The following is a 19,600-nucleotide window of genomic DNA, read 5'->3' as shown; positions in this document are numbered from 1 at the left end:
ATCCTTTAAAATATACCATTCTTACAAGTTAATGCTTTTTAAAATATGGTACATGTAATTTCAAATTTCTAAATTACAACTGGTCAAGACCAGAGAAATGAAACCATGCCCCGATTTCTCCAAACTTCTTAAGCTTAACTGGCTTAAGTCGCTTATTTCAATAAGCCAAAATACATACTAAAAATGGATTTTGATTAATGAAAAATGATTTATTCTGGTAATCATACAGATTATTCCTACATAATTTCTAAAATTTCTTGAAGAAGTAAATATAACAGATTTTATAGACCAACAAAAATAGTGAGATTAGCTTAATCCTATTATAAGGGACTTAAGAAGTTTCGAGAAATTGGGGCCATATCTCAAAGTAAGAGCTGTGGGACCATTTAAGATGTCATTCATCTAGGTCTTGGGGTATATTGGGAACAAAATTACTCCTTGGCGAATATCCCATCAACTGTTGGGGATAAGATCCCCCCTTGGCTTCAAAATTGTGTTTAAGTCACACTAAGAGATGTGACGAGGTCAGGCCTTTATAAACTCAGTAGCAGCAGCAGCAGCAACAACAGCAGCAACAGCAACAACAACAAAAACAACAACAACAATGGTTTAGGATGTAGTTTTATTGTCCGCTGTCCAATAACATACAAACGCACTTTCTCTTATCATACATTATAGTAAAAATCAGACTGTACACACACAGAAACATCAAACAGATATAAATTATACGATAAAATGGGTAACAAACGATGCCATAGTTACAGCATGATCTATAATATTCATATGACATAATAACTTAAGCAGGACACAACTTTACAGCAATAATAGCTCTATGAGCAGAAAAGAGACATAAATTGAAAAAAATGTTTCCAGATGTTAATAAAACTTTTGGGATCATACCGTAGATATTTTTGTCAAGTGGTCAGGTAACATCAAACAGACTATTTGTTTCTTGGGGCCTGGTAAAATGATTAATATTTGTATTTGACGGAGGACAATGCAAATATTATTGTTTGGAAATTAGGGTTTTATTCTAAGAAATATCAAATCAATTCTATAACGAACAACAAAATTACCACGGGAAAAGTTTCGCGTTCGCAGAATTTTTTTAGTCGGTCAGGTAACCGTTATCAAAAGTATTGATTTATTGTGGCCCGATTCACAGATTTATATTGGTCGATTGCCAATTTTATCATCAGGAAATGAAGGCTTTATTCTAAAGAAATATCAACTGATTGACAACAATTAACAGGCATACATATTTGGCCACAGGTCGTAACAAAAATATCAGCTGTAACAAAAATATTAACAGTAACATATGTTTTTGGTGCTTCAGACAAAAGGTTAACGAATCACAGCTTATTAACGAAACTTTGCATAGAAAACATTTTAACATCAAAATATTTTGTATTATAAACTGAGTAGAGAGTAATTGTTTGTTTCAGTGTAAGATCGTAATATATTTCACTGAGTGTAAGATCGTAATATATTTCACTGAGTGTAAGATCGTAATATATTTCACTGAGTGTAAGATCGTAATATATTTCACTGAGTGTAAGATCGTAATATATTTCACTGAGTGAGAAACAAAAGCTGTATTTCATAAATGACTTAGCCCAAAGTGAATTATTAACTTTTGGTGATCTGACAGTTCATGAGGTGACGTGAATTACAATCTCACACTGAAAAAAACAAACTACCGGTATTTTTCATTATATTTCATGCCAATAATTCATAAAATTTAGTTCTTAGTTCATATTTAAATGGAAAATGGCTTCAAATTCTAGTAAATGATTTTTTTCCTCTGCACTGTGTGCGCTAACTTATATATTTTTACATTGAAACAGGCAAAAATGGCCGATACAGTGAAATTTCAATTTTTATAAAATCTGTCAATCGGTGAGTTATTATTCATCTATATTTATCAATGAACCACAGACAACCATGAAATACACATATAAGCATTGTTTTCATTGTTACAGTTTTTTAATATGATACAATCAAAGATTTTTTTTAGCAAAAATAGAAAATGTTAAAAAAAGTAAGCTAATGCCCAAACATGTCACTTTAGTCTATCCATATAATCTCCCCCACTCCCATGCCCTGTTTTTGCATTGAAACAAATAAAATAGTACATAAATGATAAACTTACAAAAACATAATAGTTTCTAGTAGGCCTGAAACATATATATGACCCCGGCCCCGGCCCCAATTTCTAGAAAGTTCTTAAGTGTACCAAGGATAAGTAGCTTATTTAATTTAGGTAAATTTCATACAAAATCTGGATTTTACTAAATAATTACCGTAAATGACTGGGTATAAGACGATAGGGGGTATTAGACGCAGGGAAATAAATCTGTGAAAAATCCGAGGAAAAAACTTTTAATCTATGTTTTTGGTTAAAAGACGCATAGAAAAAATGTCAAAATCGTCCGGCATTTTCAGCCACCATGTTTGTTGACAGTGACAATTTTTTTTTTTTCGTGAAAATGGTAATAAAGATATTGTTCATCGTTGTTTGTCATAAAGATAAATTGTGTATTTCTCTCCTGTCGGAGATTTTTGAAACCTTATAATTAACAATATTTTTAAAGTTTTAAGATAATCACAAAAAAATATTTGTTTTATTAAATAAGGTTTATGAAATATGCCTGATACTGAAGTAAGATACTTTTGCGAAATCAGGCCAAATACATAAAATAAAAAGTAATAATAATTCACCAGAAACATCAAATAATATATAATGATATCATATTCCATGCACTGTCGGATACCCTCAATACAGTACTATGCTATGCTTCTTTGTGTACCGTGGGCGACTTGGCTACGAAAATCTCGTAATCATGAATAATCAATAAGGCAGTTTCATTGGTTCCGCAAGATTCCAGATGCTTTGACTGGGTTCCGCCTTTTCAGTACAATCATATTAGACAGCAGTCAAGGCTACTCGAACATAGAGGCAACTGACATTCAAGGGTTATTAAAAAATATCTAATTGTAACATGCAAATTCATTGGGAGAGGAGTTATCTCCCCTGCCTCATGCATATTCATTAAATCGAGATTTTGTCAGTCAATTGTCCCACGGTATTTATGAAGCATATCGGAACTAAGTACCGTGGTTGACAACGATAAGTTCAATGTCTCTTTATGTATGTACAGCCAAATAAAATAATAATGCTTAATGCTATATATGATATAACAAATAGCAAATAAAATACCAAACATCTACAAATGTTCTCTAGGTCAACTAGTCCAATATCTTACAAACTGTGCAATGTACATCTCATAAATCATAAAGGAATATATATTTAAAATAAAAGAAATAACTGATTTTACTTCAGTAACTCAGTAACACACTTATTAAGGTAAGCCATCCATCATTTGGATGCAAAGATGTGTTTACTGATTTTACATATTAACCCTTAAGCTGCTGATGGCGATTTTAAAGGCTTTGCAAACAACTTGGAACCAGACCAGACGCCGAGTAACTCGGCGCCTGGTCAGGTTCCAAGCTGTTTGCTACTCAGTCAATATATCCCCAAAGTTTTAAGTAAATTGAAAGAAATTTAGAATAAACCAGACCACATTTTTGAGCAGACGACAATTTACCCAGCATGCAAAGGGTTTAATTCCAGAATATTTCTATGCTTAATTTATATTGATTAACCATTTTACTATTTTATATGGATTACATTTTTTAATAACACCATAATGACGCTACTATTATGATATAAAAACTAAAGGGAGGTAATTCAATAAAATGTCATGCTTATAAAGGGGAGGTAAAAAAAAAATCATGATTGTATAGTAATTTTATTAATTTGCTTCCTAGATAACATTATGTCTATATAAAAAAAATAATTCAAAACCTCTCGGTGAAAACGTATTTTTTTTTTATATATATTCAAACTTAACATTTTTTAACTTTAAAATGAAACATTACCAGTAGCATTTTTTTGTATTAATGATGGATGGCTTACCCTGAAATAATATTTTACATTAAACCAATTGTAACTTACAAAATTGATTCTATGTTTAGCATCATGTTCAAAATTCCAAAACGTACCTAGCCTGCAGGAGAAACACAACACATCATAGAAAACCCACAAATCTTATTTTCTTTGCTACAAATGTACGCGCAAATTCCCTTCATAGCAAATAACGCAGAAGTGATCAAATAAATGTTTAAACAGATGATTTCAAGGTGTCGTCATAAAATAAAGTTACATTGCATGAAAACTCTCACAGAAAAATGCCCCTGAATGGGTCTTTTTGAGCACAAGTGACGTTTACTAATTGAATTAATATGGTTTATAACCTTATTTTTTTTGCTTAATTTAGATTTTTTTTACTTCTACTTTTAAGACTTAAAATCTACTTGGCTGACAACACTTAACATAAAACCAAATTTGCAGGGCCTTACATGAAAGAAACAAAATCTTAAATCATATACTGTACAGAATATGTGCATGAATCATGTATTTTTTTTTAAACCAAAAAAGACATAAAATTTATAAATACATATGTGCTATTTACAGTACGTCTTCGGCTTTGTACATTTTTCAGCTTAAAATAATGGGTCTTATTTGACTTAAACATTTTGTAATGGACCTTTTGGGTGTATAAACACTGTTCATAAAACATCTAGGATAAAATATATTTACATTTCTATTATAACCAGTTACCTGGACATCGAGATTTTAGTATAAATTCAATCCAACTTTATTACAATGCGATATTGAAATTGAACAATTAAGCCTAAAAAAATTAAAATGGTTTGGTTAGGGTTACATCCTTTTTTTAATTAATTTTTTTATTGGGCTTTATATGAGAATGTCAATTTCATAATTGGAGAATAGTGTTAAAGTAATCTTCTGTATAAATCATTCAAGGTTTTAAACTACATATTAACAGAAAAAAAAAATAGTTTTTCATTTTTTTTTTCAAACTGACTATAAAAACGGTAGTGTTGGCGCCTATTTCGTGGGTAGGGTCGGGTAACCCCGAACCAAATGCATTTTTTTCTTTTTAGGCCTTAGTAACTAGTGAATATAGCTTATTAGTCTAGACTCTAAATAAATAAATGCACCAAACTGGACGTTTATAAATAATCTAACAAAAACCTTTTAAAAAATTATTTAACATTTGGGAATTCTGTTACAATTAAATATACATGTGTTTGCAATAACTGCTTTCTCTATTTACAACCACAAACAGTACACATATATGCATACATGCCATATTTCTATACAGCTTCCCACAGGGAATTTCCTCTGAAAACCAGGGAATTTTGCCCTAAACTAGGGGGATATTCTGCATTTCCCGCGAATTACATTCATACACATAAAACGAGAGAGCCACATGACGCAAAACACGCCCATCCTATTTTTAAGGACACCGATTTGGTGTTTACTGTTTGTCAAGGTAAATCTTAAATATGCCCGACTCTATGAACGAACCTACAAGGACAAAGGAGAGAGGAGTATTAAGCGAAATTCAGGGGGATCCCCCCCCCCATCCAGCCAGTTATGTTATGGCATGTATGGATATAAGATATGATTTCTTCGCCATAACCCAAGCAAGGGTTGCGTCTATTTTTCCAATTTGGAAAAAACATACACAGTGGTAAAAGTTACTATAAATAAGCCTGCAACCTCCACACAAGTAAGTAGCCTTTTTTCCAGGCTTATTCAAAATTCATATTTTATTTTCTACAGCTAAACAGTAATGTTAAAAAATCATGCTTTTCATCTAAAAGTCTACTTTCGATGACAGCATACTGCGTATTATCAAACCAGGTTCTTCCACGCTTGACACTTCAAAATATGCATGAAGTCTAGTAAGAGCATTCTCTCTGCTTCAAAGTTTGCAAATTCCGTGTACAAAGTGTTCAATCTCTTCAGCAGAGTCCAAGAGCCTCAGCATTGTCAGTCAGCCAGCTGTGATACAGGTTCAATTTGTGGTCTTCTGGTCTCACCTGCAGCAGTCAACAGGTTACAATGTACATTTAAACATCATTTTAGCTACCAACAGTTTATATATATACATAAACACCACATGTACTGTAGCAGTCAACAGTTTACATGTAATTGTTAAGACTGAAGCAGTCAACAGTTTTACTTAATCAACCATCAAATCTGATATTAGATTTAAAATGTCTGCGAAACTTCATAAATATCGTTTGACAAATGACTGACAAAATCTCCTTTAAATAAATATGCATGAGGCAGGGGAGACAACTCTTTTCCAATGAATTTGCATGTTACAGTTAAATAATATTTACCATAATAACCCTATAATGTCAGCAACCTCAATGGTCAGGTGGTTTTGACTACTATCAAGAATAATTGTACTAAAAAGGCGGACCCAGTTTAATTCTGGCTTTCGCCAGAATATATTTCTACGGGAAAGCCTAGATCTGGTAACTTGTGGGACCAATGAAACTGCCTTATTAATTATTTATGATTATGAGTTATTCCCAGCCATTGGTAAAAACTGTACACAATGAAGCATAGTCCAGCTGTGTAACAGAGGTATTGGACAAATGTCAATGTAAGTAATCATGAATACCAAATTTCCCTGCCAAATCGCCAACATTTCACAACAAAGCATTGGAAAGTAGTGTATTGGGGGTATGAGACAATGATGGAAATATAGTGCATACCTGCTTCCATTCGTTTTTGCAGAAAATTCTGAAGGAATCATTTCCATATTTGCCAATGCCATATAACTCTATAGGGTACTTCCAGTTTTTAGTAAGATACTCATCTGTAATGAGAAAGTAATGCATGTTAATTTCAAGTACAAGTATCTTCCCATAGCACCCCCCAAAAATAATTCTGGTTTGAGTAGCCAGACCATGTGATCACATTTTGTTTAAAATCAAAATATTATGATTGAGGTCTTAGACAATCAAATTACTAGTATCGAATCCGATTATCACTTTGTGGTTGTATTGTCTAAAAATGGAATGAAATGTTGTAGAAAAACAGTATAAATAGAGTCTCTACAGTTACATGTGAGCTCATTGCTGTTATTTAAGGACTCTCAGTGGTTGAAATTCACATAAGCCCACAAAACTTACACTCGTATAATGCTCTCTGGGCTCTCTTGAATTCTGGGTTTTATATAGCAGTGCTTGTTCATTTTTCTGATGCCAAGCACTAGTATAAGAATTTGTGCTTGTCCATCCAAAGTACTAATTTCAATGACTGGATCCTCCATTGAGTGTTAGCTTCTGTAGAATATTTTTGATATTTTACAGTATTTAATTTATCCATCAAAACATACCGGTACAACGAAAAACTAAAATAAAAAATAAATATTTAAATAACGACATACATGAGAATCGCTTGATGGTGTGTGCACGCCTCTCGTGCAGCCCAAGAGGCTGCAGGAGCTTTGCAATAGCTTCCTCGTCCCCTTTACGTGCCACGTCCGGATTGGGCCATTTGTTGAAGAATCGCCACAACAGTGGAATGGCTGCGTTACCTGCATAGAAAATAAAGGTACATGTATGATCATTACATATTTTCAGATGGCTGTATTATCTGCAATTCATTTTTTACAGTGTATTTAAAGAGACCAAGGTTAAGGCTTTAGCACACTCCTGCTGTCACAGTTGACACAACAATATGAAAATGCCTTGGGTTTCTCTTACGACTTAAATCAACTAAAATCTTTTATTAAAACAACCCTTAGTAATTCTATGGAATAGCAATGAGTCATATCCAGGGGTCATGGAAGAGGCTAACATGAATGAGGTGGTACGGGGACTTGGGCAGGGCTCTTAAGTAACACTACATATTAATCGAGCCTCATAATGCTGTTTACCTGTAGTCCTGTTCAGGAATATAGTCGCTATGAGTAGTTTCCAGGGATCATGAAAAAGGCTCTCTTGTACCAGGTTGTAAGGGGACTTGGGCGGGGCCCAGAGCATGTCCCGGTGCAGCTGGGGCTGGGGCAGAAACAACCCGGAGAGGAAGTACTGACTCTCCACACCCGAGTCCGCCGGCGAAGATGGCGGGCTGTCCCCCTCATACATTTCTGGGAAAGAGAAAAGGTGGCAAAGGATAAAACAACTAATTTAACAACTGATAATATCACTCCCAAAAAATAACAGGGTATCTGTTTGAGTGGGAGGGATTTATGCCGAAAGCAGGGTTAACGGTCTTAGACCCTTTTGAAATTGTTTCCAAAGTCATTTATATTCATTTCAACACACTTCCTACTGTTTCTGATGCTCATGTCCCAGCAAAAAATACAATCTTTACAAATGTACAATAAGGCCTAAAAGGTTACCCGACCCTACCTACGGAATAGGCGCCGACCCTACCGTTTTTATAGTCAATTTGAAAAAAAAAAAAAAAATATCTCGTTTTTTTTTAAATTGCTTTTTAATATTAAGTTTAAACCTTAAATGCTTATACAGAAGATAGCTTTAACACCATTCTCCAATGATGAAAATTATTTTCTTATATAAAACCTAATAAAAAAAAAAAAATAATAAAAATAAAAAGCCTACCTACCCTACCTATTTTTTTTAAGGATGTAACCCTAACCAAACAATTTTTTTTTTTTAGGCCTAATCCTGAAGTTAAAAGCCTTCAATCCTGATATCAGGAACACCTGATTTGTTAAACTGTTTGAATGATATGGCTGTGTATCGCCGGACAAAAGGCGATCCGATTCTAATCCCGATCTTTGACTTGTGATCCACGAATCGATTCATGATTCACTTGGTTATAAAGCAATACGTATTTTGAAAGTAAATGAATAATAGAAGTATAACAAAAGCTCCATTTTTGTTAAGTTTTCAATTTTTTTTTGTCATCCTTTACATCAAACCCATAATATTTCCAGATTTTAGAAGAATAGGATGCTTGGTCATTTCTATATACCGTAAATGACTGGGTATTAGACGCGCTTTTTCCCCTCAGATTCCGATGCAAAAAAATGCCTGCGTATAATACCAAGTAACAATTTTTTGAACTTTTTTTCTGAGGTCGATTTCAAGTCGAGAGTTTGTTTAGATTTATGTAGAAAGGGATGTTACTTGCGTCATATTGATCGATTATATACTGGTTAAAACGGCAGTTGAAGATCGGTAAACGGTATATCGTAAGACGTTTATAATTTTAACAAAAATATTTTTCGATTAAATATTTTTCGACTAAAGTTATTCAATATTATTTTTAATAATAAATTGAATGGAACAATAATTAAACTTGCATATAAGAAAGCAAAGTTGGGCAATGTCAAAATATTTTGTGTCAGCTGTACGATAACGTGTGAAAAACTCGCATTGCCTTTTGTTCTGTTTAACATACCAATACTACAAATTGATGCGACAATGGTCTTGTTTTTTTCACACATTTACGCAAACTTTATTCTTTTCTGTAGGTGTTGACATTTTGAGAACAAACCAGCACAATATAAGGTTTACAGTATGCATAACTTAACTTCATATCGTTTACAATATACTGTCGAAAAGAAATCTTACATATTTTCATAAAAGGCACCTTTCAGTGCTATCCAGAAACAAATGGTCACAATCAGTTCTTTTAACCCTTTAGCGCATGTATACGAGATAGGCCGACATAGCTCATTACCAGATGTATACGCATTTGGCCGACCGTATCCATTACTGGATGTAAACGCATGGCCCGCGTATTTCAATAGGGTCATTTCAATATTTCAATTTTGCATCTTTCTTTTTGTAAACAATATCCCGGATGTTTATAAAATTAAAGTTTAACCTTTTGTGTATTGATTTTCCCTTGAAAATATCGTCTGCTAAATTGAGAAGGTGTTTATACTCCCAATCGCAGGTGTGATATCCCATTGTGACGTAATAAGACCACGAGCTAAGTACTGTATGGAATTTCCCCCAAATTCATTGATGCGTAAATCATTAAATATATTACGTCAGTTCAGTTTACCATTAAAATCAATTGAGATTATATTTACTTAAAGGTAATATTTTGTTTACAAACAAAAGAAACAATTAGTAAATGAGAAAATGATGGGTAAAATTTCTGTGAAGCTTATATAATGTCCATCATAGTTTTGGCTGTAAAATAGGTCATGTGCAAGCGTTTTGTTTGATCTAGATCTTTTTATTCATACCGGAAAATCATTTATCGGCTTTCTTTTTTTGTAAACAATTTTATGAGGGGGTAATAAAGTTAAACAGACACCTTGGACTGGATCTCTCAGCTGGATGACACCGGATATTCCCGACATATTTCTGTGTATTAATACACAAGAACATAAATTGTCGGCTTTTTAATCCAGATGGGTCTTTTTTATGATAGGGGTAATAAAAATTAGATCGATCCCAGCATTTTATTACCCTTTGATTTAATGCAATTATGACATTTCAAAGGAATGTTACAAATCCATCTTGAAAATACATTCACAGCTGAAATAAAATAATTTAATATTTCATCATTGACACCATTTATTAGATAATTTAATTATCTATAAAAAATGAATTCACATAAAAAAGATTTGGACACAATTATTTGGAGTAACATTGATTTTAAGGTCATACTGCTGTATTCATTTTCTCATTTTCAAATATCCAGAAAAGTACCTATGCAGATAAGGACTGCTTATCAGTAAGATGGCTATTGACTGGGAGGTGTAATCTGGCCACTTGTCTATGTGCTAAAGGGTTAAGTGCCTTTCCTAACATAAAACGAATTAAAATGAAACACATTTTGCATTTTCATTGTATGGTTTTAAAGATAACCATCGCCATTTTCACGAAAAAATATTTTTCGTCACTGTCAACAAACATGGTGGCCGAAATTGACAGACGTTTTTGACATATTTTCTATGCGTCTTTTAACCAAAAACATAGATTAAAAGTTTTTTTCTCCGACTTTTCACAGAATTTTTTCCCTGCGTCTAATAACCCCTACCGTCTTATAACCAGTCATTTACGGTAGCGCTGAATTTGATGATTTTGTTGACGGGGATTCCATGTTGACATTGAATTGAAGACGAAAATAAATGATAGCTGTACATAAGTTTCGCATTTTATTTTATTATTGTAGATCTTCTCTCTATAATTTCTTTAATGCCCTTTGACTTTTTTTTCTTATTTCTATATTTGTATTCTTTTTATAACATTATATTCCCTTAAAACCTTGACAACAAGCATTCTTCATTCGAACACCACACACTGATTTGAATGCTAGCTCTGTATGAATTAACTTCCAGTTGCGTCAGTGCAACGTATTTCGGATAAACAATGCATTATATTTTTTTAAAACAACCACAATATTTGCTGGAATTGAATTAAATCATTTTGTTCTATTCTTTTATTAAATTTTGCACTTGAATCGCGATCCAGCGATCTCAGCACTGGCTAGTTTTGTGTCGAACATTTTGCTTTGTCGGGTACTCGTTACAGCACTATTAAATGACATCATGGTAATATGACTATTGTGTAGAAACTTAAGCTATGTAAAAAAGAGATGTTTGTCAAACATTATGCTCCCCCTGAGCACCATGTTGTCAGGAATTTGGACAATGGGGTGAAATATGCATGGACCGAAAAGACAGCTGATTTGTCATTGACATTGGATGCTATTGAGGCAGTTTTAAAATTATGACCATTTAAAGAGTTCAAGATAATAGGTACAGTCTTTAATCATGTTCAAATGATGACTGATATTTGCAGATAAACATGTATCCTCTTAGCAGCAGGGAATAAGTAAATATGACGTATATTTTAATGACCTGTAATGACCTATATGAGTTGTGACCTTGACCTTTGACTCTATGACCTAAAAATCCATTCCACATCCCCAACCTAAATGTCAAGTTTGAGGGCCATGGGTGCAGACATTATAAAGTTATCACACAGACAAGCTTTTTGTGTTCAAGGTCACTGTAACCTTGACCCTTGAACCGATGGCCCCTAAAATCAATAGGGGTCATCTACCGGTCAGACCAAACCTCCAAGTTTGATGGCCATGGAACATGAAGCATTGCAAGTTATCATTAGGACAACCTTTTCGCATTCAAGGTCACTGTGACATTGATCTTTGACCTGATGACCCCTAAAATCAAAAGGGGCCATCTACTGGCCAGGCCCAGCCTCCATGTAAAATTTGATGACCATAGGTTTACGACTACATATTAAAACACACACATAAAAAAACAAAACAAAAAAACCCGGCAGGTAGGGTCGGGTAACCTGAACCAAATGTATTTTTTAGGCCTATTAACACAGTTTTACACGGACCTACAAGTCTATCAGTTGATATTTCAGAGAATTCTTTTGAAAATGTCCAATTTCATTAACTGGCAAAATAATAATATCCAACCTTCATTATCTGAGCCATGTGTTACGCCAAAATCTTCATCAAAGCTGTTGTCACTGCGGAGGGAGAGACGTGGAGAAGATACGGACTGTGCAGCCTCCAACGAGCCTCCTCTTGTTGGCGAACCCAGCTCAGTTGAAATACTTCTTCTCACGAATGGAGAGGTCTCAGCACTCGTCACGCGCGGACTGGCCTGCCCACCTTTCCTACGGCTCGATTCGGGCGTTAACTGACCTGTCCGACCACATGGAACCACTGAATATGTGTGCTCGTCCATTCCATTAAAGTGACCCATTTTTACACTTGCAAGGTAAGCGTCTTGAACAGTTATTGGGTCTGTAACATTAAACACTCTTTCTTCGTCTGAAGTTAGGACGAAATGGGAATCCCCCGGAACATGCAGGACTTTGTTTTCCCCGATGGTAGACTCAGACAGTGGAGAGCTGTATCCCATGGGGTCGTCACCAACTAAATCTTCCCCCATTCGGGCCATCGCACTGAGGCGCGCCGGGTCCAACATGGAGGCGGAGCCATTCTTGTTCTCCAAAACGACTACTTTTTGAATACTGTTGCCTGCTCCCTCCTGTCCCATTGTTGGACCTGAAGCAGACAACAATTACTAGGTAATTTCAATTCAATGAAGTGAGATTTATTATATTACCAATTGCCTGTCATAGCAGTTTAATCCAAGGCAGTGCTGTTTTCTTGTTTCAAGATATTGTCCCAAGATACCTTGTACACAATATAGTTCTACCATCAACAGTTGCAAGTTGTACCAGTCTTATTGTACGGATCAGAAATTTGGGGATTGCATAGACATGAAAGAGTAGAAAGGGTTCACATCTATGCATATCAAAGGTTTTTGTCTCTTCCTCAATTTACAGTAGTCATGTAAGGGGTGGTGGTCATTTACAATTTTACATTTTTTCTTGTTTATATATAATATGTTACTTGTTATGGATATGTTTATATGCTATCTTATACTAAAATCTTAAAAGATTTTGTTGGTTATGCTAACTAGAAACTTCAATAAAGAGAACCTCTTTTATATACATTATATATCGCGATACTCTTTGGCGTATTGCTTCAGCCCTAAATGTACATATTGACTGGTCAAGAGCAGGCATGAGATGTTCAATTGAACAAATAAAATAGTATTAAACAAGAAGGACATAATGACACATCTGAGTGAAAGTTTTAAACCTTTGTTACCACTAGACTATGTTACACACCAAATATCTTAGCTTGGTTTTTTCCTTTATAACATTTTATAACACAGGTGACCTCCAGGGTGTGGTAGAGGACCACCAGACAAAGTTATACATCAAATGTCTTAGCTTGGTTTCAGAAAAGAAGACTCAAACTTTTTCCCTTTATAACTCAATGTTACACAGGTGAAGCCCAGGATGTGGTCAATTTTGACCCCAGGGGCTTCATTTGAACAATCTTGGTAGAGGATCACTAGACAATGTTGCACACCAGATATCTAAGCTCTAGGCTATATGGTTTTTGTCAAGAAGAAGTGTTCCTTCTGGTTGCCATGGTAACCCGTGTCTGCATGGAATTATTTTTTTTGAACAATTTCCAATGGGCACCATCCAAGGAATATCCCTGTGAAGTTTCATCAAAATTGTCCAATGGGTTAAGGTGGAGATATAGTTTAAAGCAATAGTTGACGCCAGACATATATCAATCACAATAGCTCACCTTCAGCACTTTATGCTAAGGTGAGCTAAAACACAAACTGTATTAATATATTTCGTCTATCATTCATTCCCATACAAATTTAGAAGTCAGCATTACAAACTAATACATTGCGCCCTTTGATGCTTTGCATGAATGGTCTTTATTGGTTGTACCTGTGATGTTTAGTGAACTGTCCTCATGACTATTATCCTCTTCATCTTTACCTAAAACAAAATCAACATGTATTGGTATATGTTTCAAGCAAGAATCAAAGAAAATACAATGAATGTATGCTATTCAAGATTGATTAAAGCTGCACTCTCACAGATGGACCATTTTGTCAACTTTTTTTTATTTTTTTGTCTTAGAATGAGCCCATTTTTGCGTAAATGTCTGGAAAACAGTGATATAAGACTGCTGACATTCAAGGTTACCAGAGCACAACATTGATATTTGTTTACAAAACTGAACAAATGGTAAAAATAAGAAAGTTAATTTAAGTAAAAAAGTCAGTCAAGGTCATCCAAGCATAAAATTGATACATGTATTTGTTTTCAATACTTATATATTTCATGATTCTGAAACAAGTTATTACAACATTATATTAATCATTCCTGATTACACAGTGGACAAGATTATACAACATACCTATACTGGACGCTTCATCCATAATCATACGTAACTCCAGTAGGCGGATGGCTGTCTCGGAATCTGGTTTCAATTGTACTGACACATAGCCACACTCTGCTGAAAAGATGTCCAGTGAGAATCGCTCACCAATCTCCACCTTTTCGATTGACCGCCCATTTAGCTGAAGAAAAAAACCTTAATTTTCATATGTGACTAATGGGGCTTTCACAGCATTGGTAGATTAAGTCAGATCTCAAGATACATATTCAATAACCAACTTAGATTTAGCTTAAAGCGACACTCTTATTCAAAATCAATACATACACATGTATAACAAACATACATTTTTAGTGATAAACCTTTAACTACTTCCTAAATAATTCATTTATGGAAAATATTAATTACTGATAACACGTTTGTAACAGTTTATTTAAGAGCTAAATATGCAGAAATATTAAAGGATTGGTTAGTGATAAAATATTTACTGCGATCTACTTCCATCTCAGAAGGTAGTTTTCTACACCTTTCTTTCAAATTAAACTTGGTAATTTTTTATAAAAAACATTGATTTCTACATTTATTCATCCTTTTTGGTATATTAAAACAACTGTGTTAATTGTGGTAAAAACTTATTTGGGATTAAGCGTGCATCTTTAAACTTAACAGTAGAATCGGAGTGTTTTGATTGGACTGTTAAATTGATTCAACAGAATCAATGAGGCATGTCCAAGAATAAGGATAAGAATTAGATGAAAGTTTTTACAATGTTTTTAGGAGAAGATAGCAACAGAAATCTGGATAGGACACTTGGCTAGGTATGGTATTTTTCTCTCTCTTAACTTTCAGTCAAACAAAAGGCATAAATTGATTATAATCAAAACCTTTTGTTATACATGTACACATTGTCTATGGCAACATGTGTACCAAGATTCATTAAAATACTGTTTTTGAGTTATAACCAAGTTTTTGCATATATATACCAGGTTATATTATTGCATTGTTACTTGTGAGATCTGAACCTACCACTATGGCCACAACAGGTTCCTCAGACTTGGCATTATCAAGTAACAGCTCCAGCAACCAGCCTTCGTCCGCCCGGGTGAGGATAAGGGACCCAGGACTGTATTTCATGGCTGATGAATGGATAAATGCGTATTTAACGAGGCCGGAGAAAACCTGCGGGCTCAGGATACTCTCCTCCTCTTCAGCATCATCTACCCACGGGGAATCTGAAAAGAAATTAATTAAAGAAATAATTATGAGATACATTTCAAATGAATTAAGGCATACTGGAACTTCACAGAGTTGTTTTTTTGTTGGTGAAATTAAATCTATGACTATTTAAGGTTGAACTGTTCAACAATAACAGATATTTTTTTGTTTCCAATGCACATTATTTTTCAGCATTACATTAATTGAAATGCATGTAATAGAAATTGTCACCGGTGTCTTTCTCTCCAATTTGAAGGGGATGGTTTGCGGCTTTGATAGGAGAAAAATCAGTCATTTGAGCAAAAAGTTGGAAATAGCAATTGATTGCTACATTTGCTAAATGTGTAGAGGTCAACACACCACAAAACATAAAAATAAAATAATTAAAAGGGGATTTTTTTTACCTTGGTATGGGAAAAATATATACTTATTCAGGAGGGAAATGGGGCCGAATTACGGCCACAAAATACCCTACTCACCCTGACTGTTATCATCTTCCGCGTACGTGCTAGGGTCATATCGCTCAGGCACTACAACGTCTTCAACCGCTGGCCCCTCTTCCTCACTTTCAACCTTCGCGCTATGACTTCGTCGGTAACGTTCACTGCGCGATGATGCCCGAATATTCGCCAGAACCATCAGCTCCCGATCTCCGCCATGACGAGCATATCCTGAATCAGCACTCTGTCTTCTCTCACCCTTACTACTCTTCCGGCGAACCTTTTTACCCGCCTCATTCCCAGTCTGTACATTTTCAACACTATCAGTACTTTTTCTGCTATCTTTTATCTGTTTTTTAATTTTATTACTATTTTCTTTCTCTGAATCACCTATTTTTTGTTTCTTCTTTGAAACTATTTTATCAGTGGACTTTTTCCTCTTTTTATTATTATTATTATTTTTCTTCGACACTGTCGTTTCGTTAGACCCACTTTGACCTAAATCTGGATTTGAGACACTCGGAATATATGTATTATTTTCTAATTCCTCATCCATTGTTCTTTTCGCTTCATTGATTTTTTCAATGTCCTCTTCAAATGATCGATTTTTTGTTTTCACCGGCCCAAAAGTCATTTTAACCACCAATTTTTGTGACAATGTTTTATTAGGACTCTTCTTGAACTGTTTTAATTGTTTTAAATCTTTCTTGGACTTTGAAGAGAAGGGATTCGATATCAGTACTTTGGATGACGGTTTAGGCCTCTTGCTGGCCACTGGTGTCGATTTATTTTTCTTTCCCCGTACAGTAAAGTCAATCTCTGTGGGATCGAAGCCTAAGTCTTCTTCCTCACCAAATCGCTCCAGCTCCTTATTGGAACGAAATTTCTTCCCACTGGGACTGCAAATAGAAATTTCGTTTATTGGTTAAAAAGCCTAATAGTAAATACTAAGGCAAAAGAAAAAAAAAGATTTGGTAACTGGTAAGGGTTAACTCCTTTTTAAAAACAGGTGGGGTAGGTAGTTTTTTTAATTCATTTTTTTATTAAGCTTTATGCTAGAACGTTATTGTCAGCATTGAAGAATGGTGTAAAAGTAATCTTCTATATAAAGCTTTAATGGTTTAAAAACACATATTAAAACATACACTTTTTTTACAAACTGACTATAAAAACGGTTGGGTCAGCACCTATTTCGTTGGTAGGGTTGGATAACTCAAATAAAATGTGTTTTTTAGGCCCTGGCAACACAGGACCACCCCACCACCATACTTGCATTCATACAAAATAAATTCAGATATTGTACAGTTGTCATATGATTCCTTGTTTTTAACCATATAAGGTAGTCAAGATGTGTTTTTCTGTTAACCGGAGGGCTATGGAGATCTGGTTCGGGCTACAGAAATCTCAAGGTAAAAATGTTAATTTCGCACACTGTTTCAAGTACATAGCAGACGCAGTCTGCCTTGAATGTACTAAATTCCAGGTTCCATAACAGTGCCAGTCTCGGTTGTACAAAGCGTGCTTAAAAAATAAATGTTTTTTAATGAGTATCTGATATGTAAGATATTGTTGGCTATTAATTTTATAAATTCTGATTCTTTTGTCCAAAGGAAAAATGATATCATATTTGGCTTTGGGAATGGGTCTGATAGTCCGACCCATGGGTGCTATAGAATAAGCACTGGATATCGACAATGACTTGGAATACCTGAGAACGTAAACATCATATTTGCCGGCTGTTTTTCCATCCTTTCGCTGGACAACCTGGCGTTTCCAACCAGGTGGTAGCGCTTCATCAAACAACATAGGGATCACGTCTGGTGTGCCCAAACTGAAAAAAACAACAACAAAAACTTATCTATGTGCACATAATGTTTTTTCTCGCCTATTTGTGAATGGTGCCAGGGCTCTAAGACTGTGAATCAACATGCGCTACAGTCAATATGATTAAAGATTGAACAAAATTTAATGCATTTTGATACACAAATGCTTAAATTTCTGCCCCTATGCAGCATTCTACTGCTCTAGTCTTAAGGGTGAGTTAAGTATTTTTGAATAATCTTGTAAGGATAAAAGAAATACAATATATTATGTATGAAAAGCACAATATTGATTTTAATGCCAAAAAAATCATTTCTCCTTTTAATAGTAGGGAGTGGCAACTCTCATTCTACTTACTGCATGGCGTGCTCAGGTGAGCTCATTGTATAATGTTGCTTCCTGAAACCAAAAAGTTGATCTTTTGATAATGATGATGTTATCAAATAATAATTTGTAAGGCACACTTTCAGCGCTTATTCACAAGATTCAAGAGGTTGCATTTCATCATGTAAAAAACAACAGCATATAATTTTATTGCACTACATAATTTACTTGTCATCTTTTTTTTTACATCATTCATTATTTGATTAGCTATATCTTAAATATCCTACATTCATATGTCTGAGAATGCCTAGTTAAAGCTTCGTTCTTTATGATAAAATATTGTTTTTGTCCGAAATTAATTGTCCGAATATTGAATAATACGCAATTCGTTATATTGATGAAAATGACAGTTTATCAGACATATCTAGCATTATAATACCTTCACTTATGTTTTATGAACTTTTCTATCGCAATACTATTTTTAATTATGACATCAGTACACAAAAACAACGATTCTTTTGTGTACAAAAACATGTCATTCCGCCATATTGAATTTAGGCAATGCCCTATTGTACAACGGTCAGGGTGTAGGAACTAAATAATTTACATTAAATATGCATTGCGGTGGTTTTTTTTGCAGTTTGAGATGGAAAAATAATGAACCACTTATATCTCTAGTTTGAATGTAAACCAACACTTTAGAGATAAAAAATATCTGCATCTACATGTACTGACCCACTGGCGTACTGGTATGGAACGCTTGACCTATATAACCTCAAAAAATTGAAGAGCTCGATTCGAGACAATGGCATGTAGCTAGTGTTACCATGTTGAATGTAACCGACGTTAAATAAAGATGATCTTATCTGCATTATCTTATCGCTTCCTAGTCAAATAGCCCCCAAAACAAATAGCCCCCAAGCCAAAAAGCCCCCATTTTGGTCAAATAGCCCCCACTCACATTTTAAAATTGGTCAAATAGCCCCCCAAAAACGCCCCCACTTTAAAAAAAAAATGTATATGTATGTATGCATACTAATGTTATTCCAAAACACTTTTTAACCTTTATTTTTACAAAATGAAGTGCAATTAACATTATTTGTATATTAATAAATCTGAAAATTTTACCAAGTAAGAATAAAAAAAC

The 19,600-nt window shown here is 34.4% G+C and overlaps 1 protein-coding gene across 1 annotated transcript; it reads right to left on the bottom strand.

Annotated features, from left to right (window-relative positions):
* Window positions 1-608: 608 nt before the first annotated feature.
* On the bottom strand, window positions 609-19,012 carry LOC128216562 (uncharacterized). The gene is made up of 12 exons (XM_052923156.1): window positions 18,893-19,012; window positions 18,487-18,528; window positions 18,017-18,139; window positions 16,348-17,207; window positions 15,680-15,885; window positions 14,675-14,837; window positions 14,200-14,250; window positions 12,344-12,940; window positions 7,836-8,048; window positions 7,344-7,493; window positions 6,667-6,770; window positions 609-5,979 (listed from the first exon to the last, which is right to left on the bottom strand). The coding sequence occupies exons 2-12, from the start codon at window positions 18,510-18,512 to the stop codon at window positions 5,902-5,904; spliced, it is 2,571 nt and encodes an 856-aa protein (XP_052779116.1). The 5' UTR covers window positions 18,513-18,528; window positions 18,893-19,012; the 3' UTR covers window positions 609-5,901.
* Between the last annotated feature and the right edge of the window lie 588 nt (window positions 19,013-19,600).

This window comes from Mya arenaria, chromosome 14 (genome assembly GCF_026914265.1).
Source record: "Mya arenaria isolate MELC-2E11 chromosome 14, ASM2691426v1".
NCBI classification, from domain to species: Eukaryota; Metazoa; Mollusca; class Bivalvia; order Myida; family Myidae; genus Mya; species Mya arenaria.
The sequence above is the reverse complement of the archived record's forward strand: the minus strand, read 5'-3'. Positions and strand labels throughout refer to the sequence as shown.

Excerpts from the sequence above, each read along its gene's own strand:
- LOC128216562 (XM_052923156.1), bottom strand. The coding sequence starts at position 18,512 with ATGAGCTCACCTGAGCACGCCATGCA. Across the intron at positions 15,886-16,347 it reads GGAAGATGATAACAGTCAGG|ATTCCCCGTGGGTAGATGAT; the intron begins GTGAGTAGGGTA and ends ATTTCTTTTCAG. Across the intron at positions 6,771-7,343 it reads CACCATCAAGCGATTCTCAT|ATGAGTATCTTACTAAAAAC; the intron begins GTATGTCGTTAT and ends TTCTCATTACAG.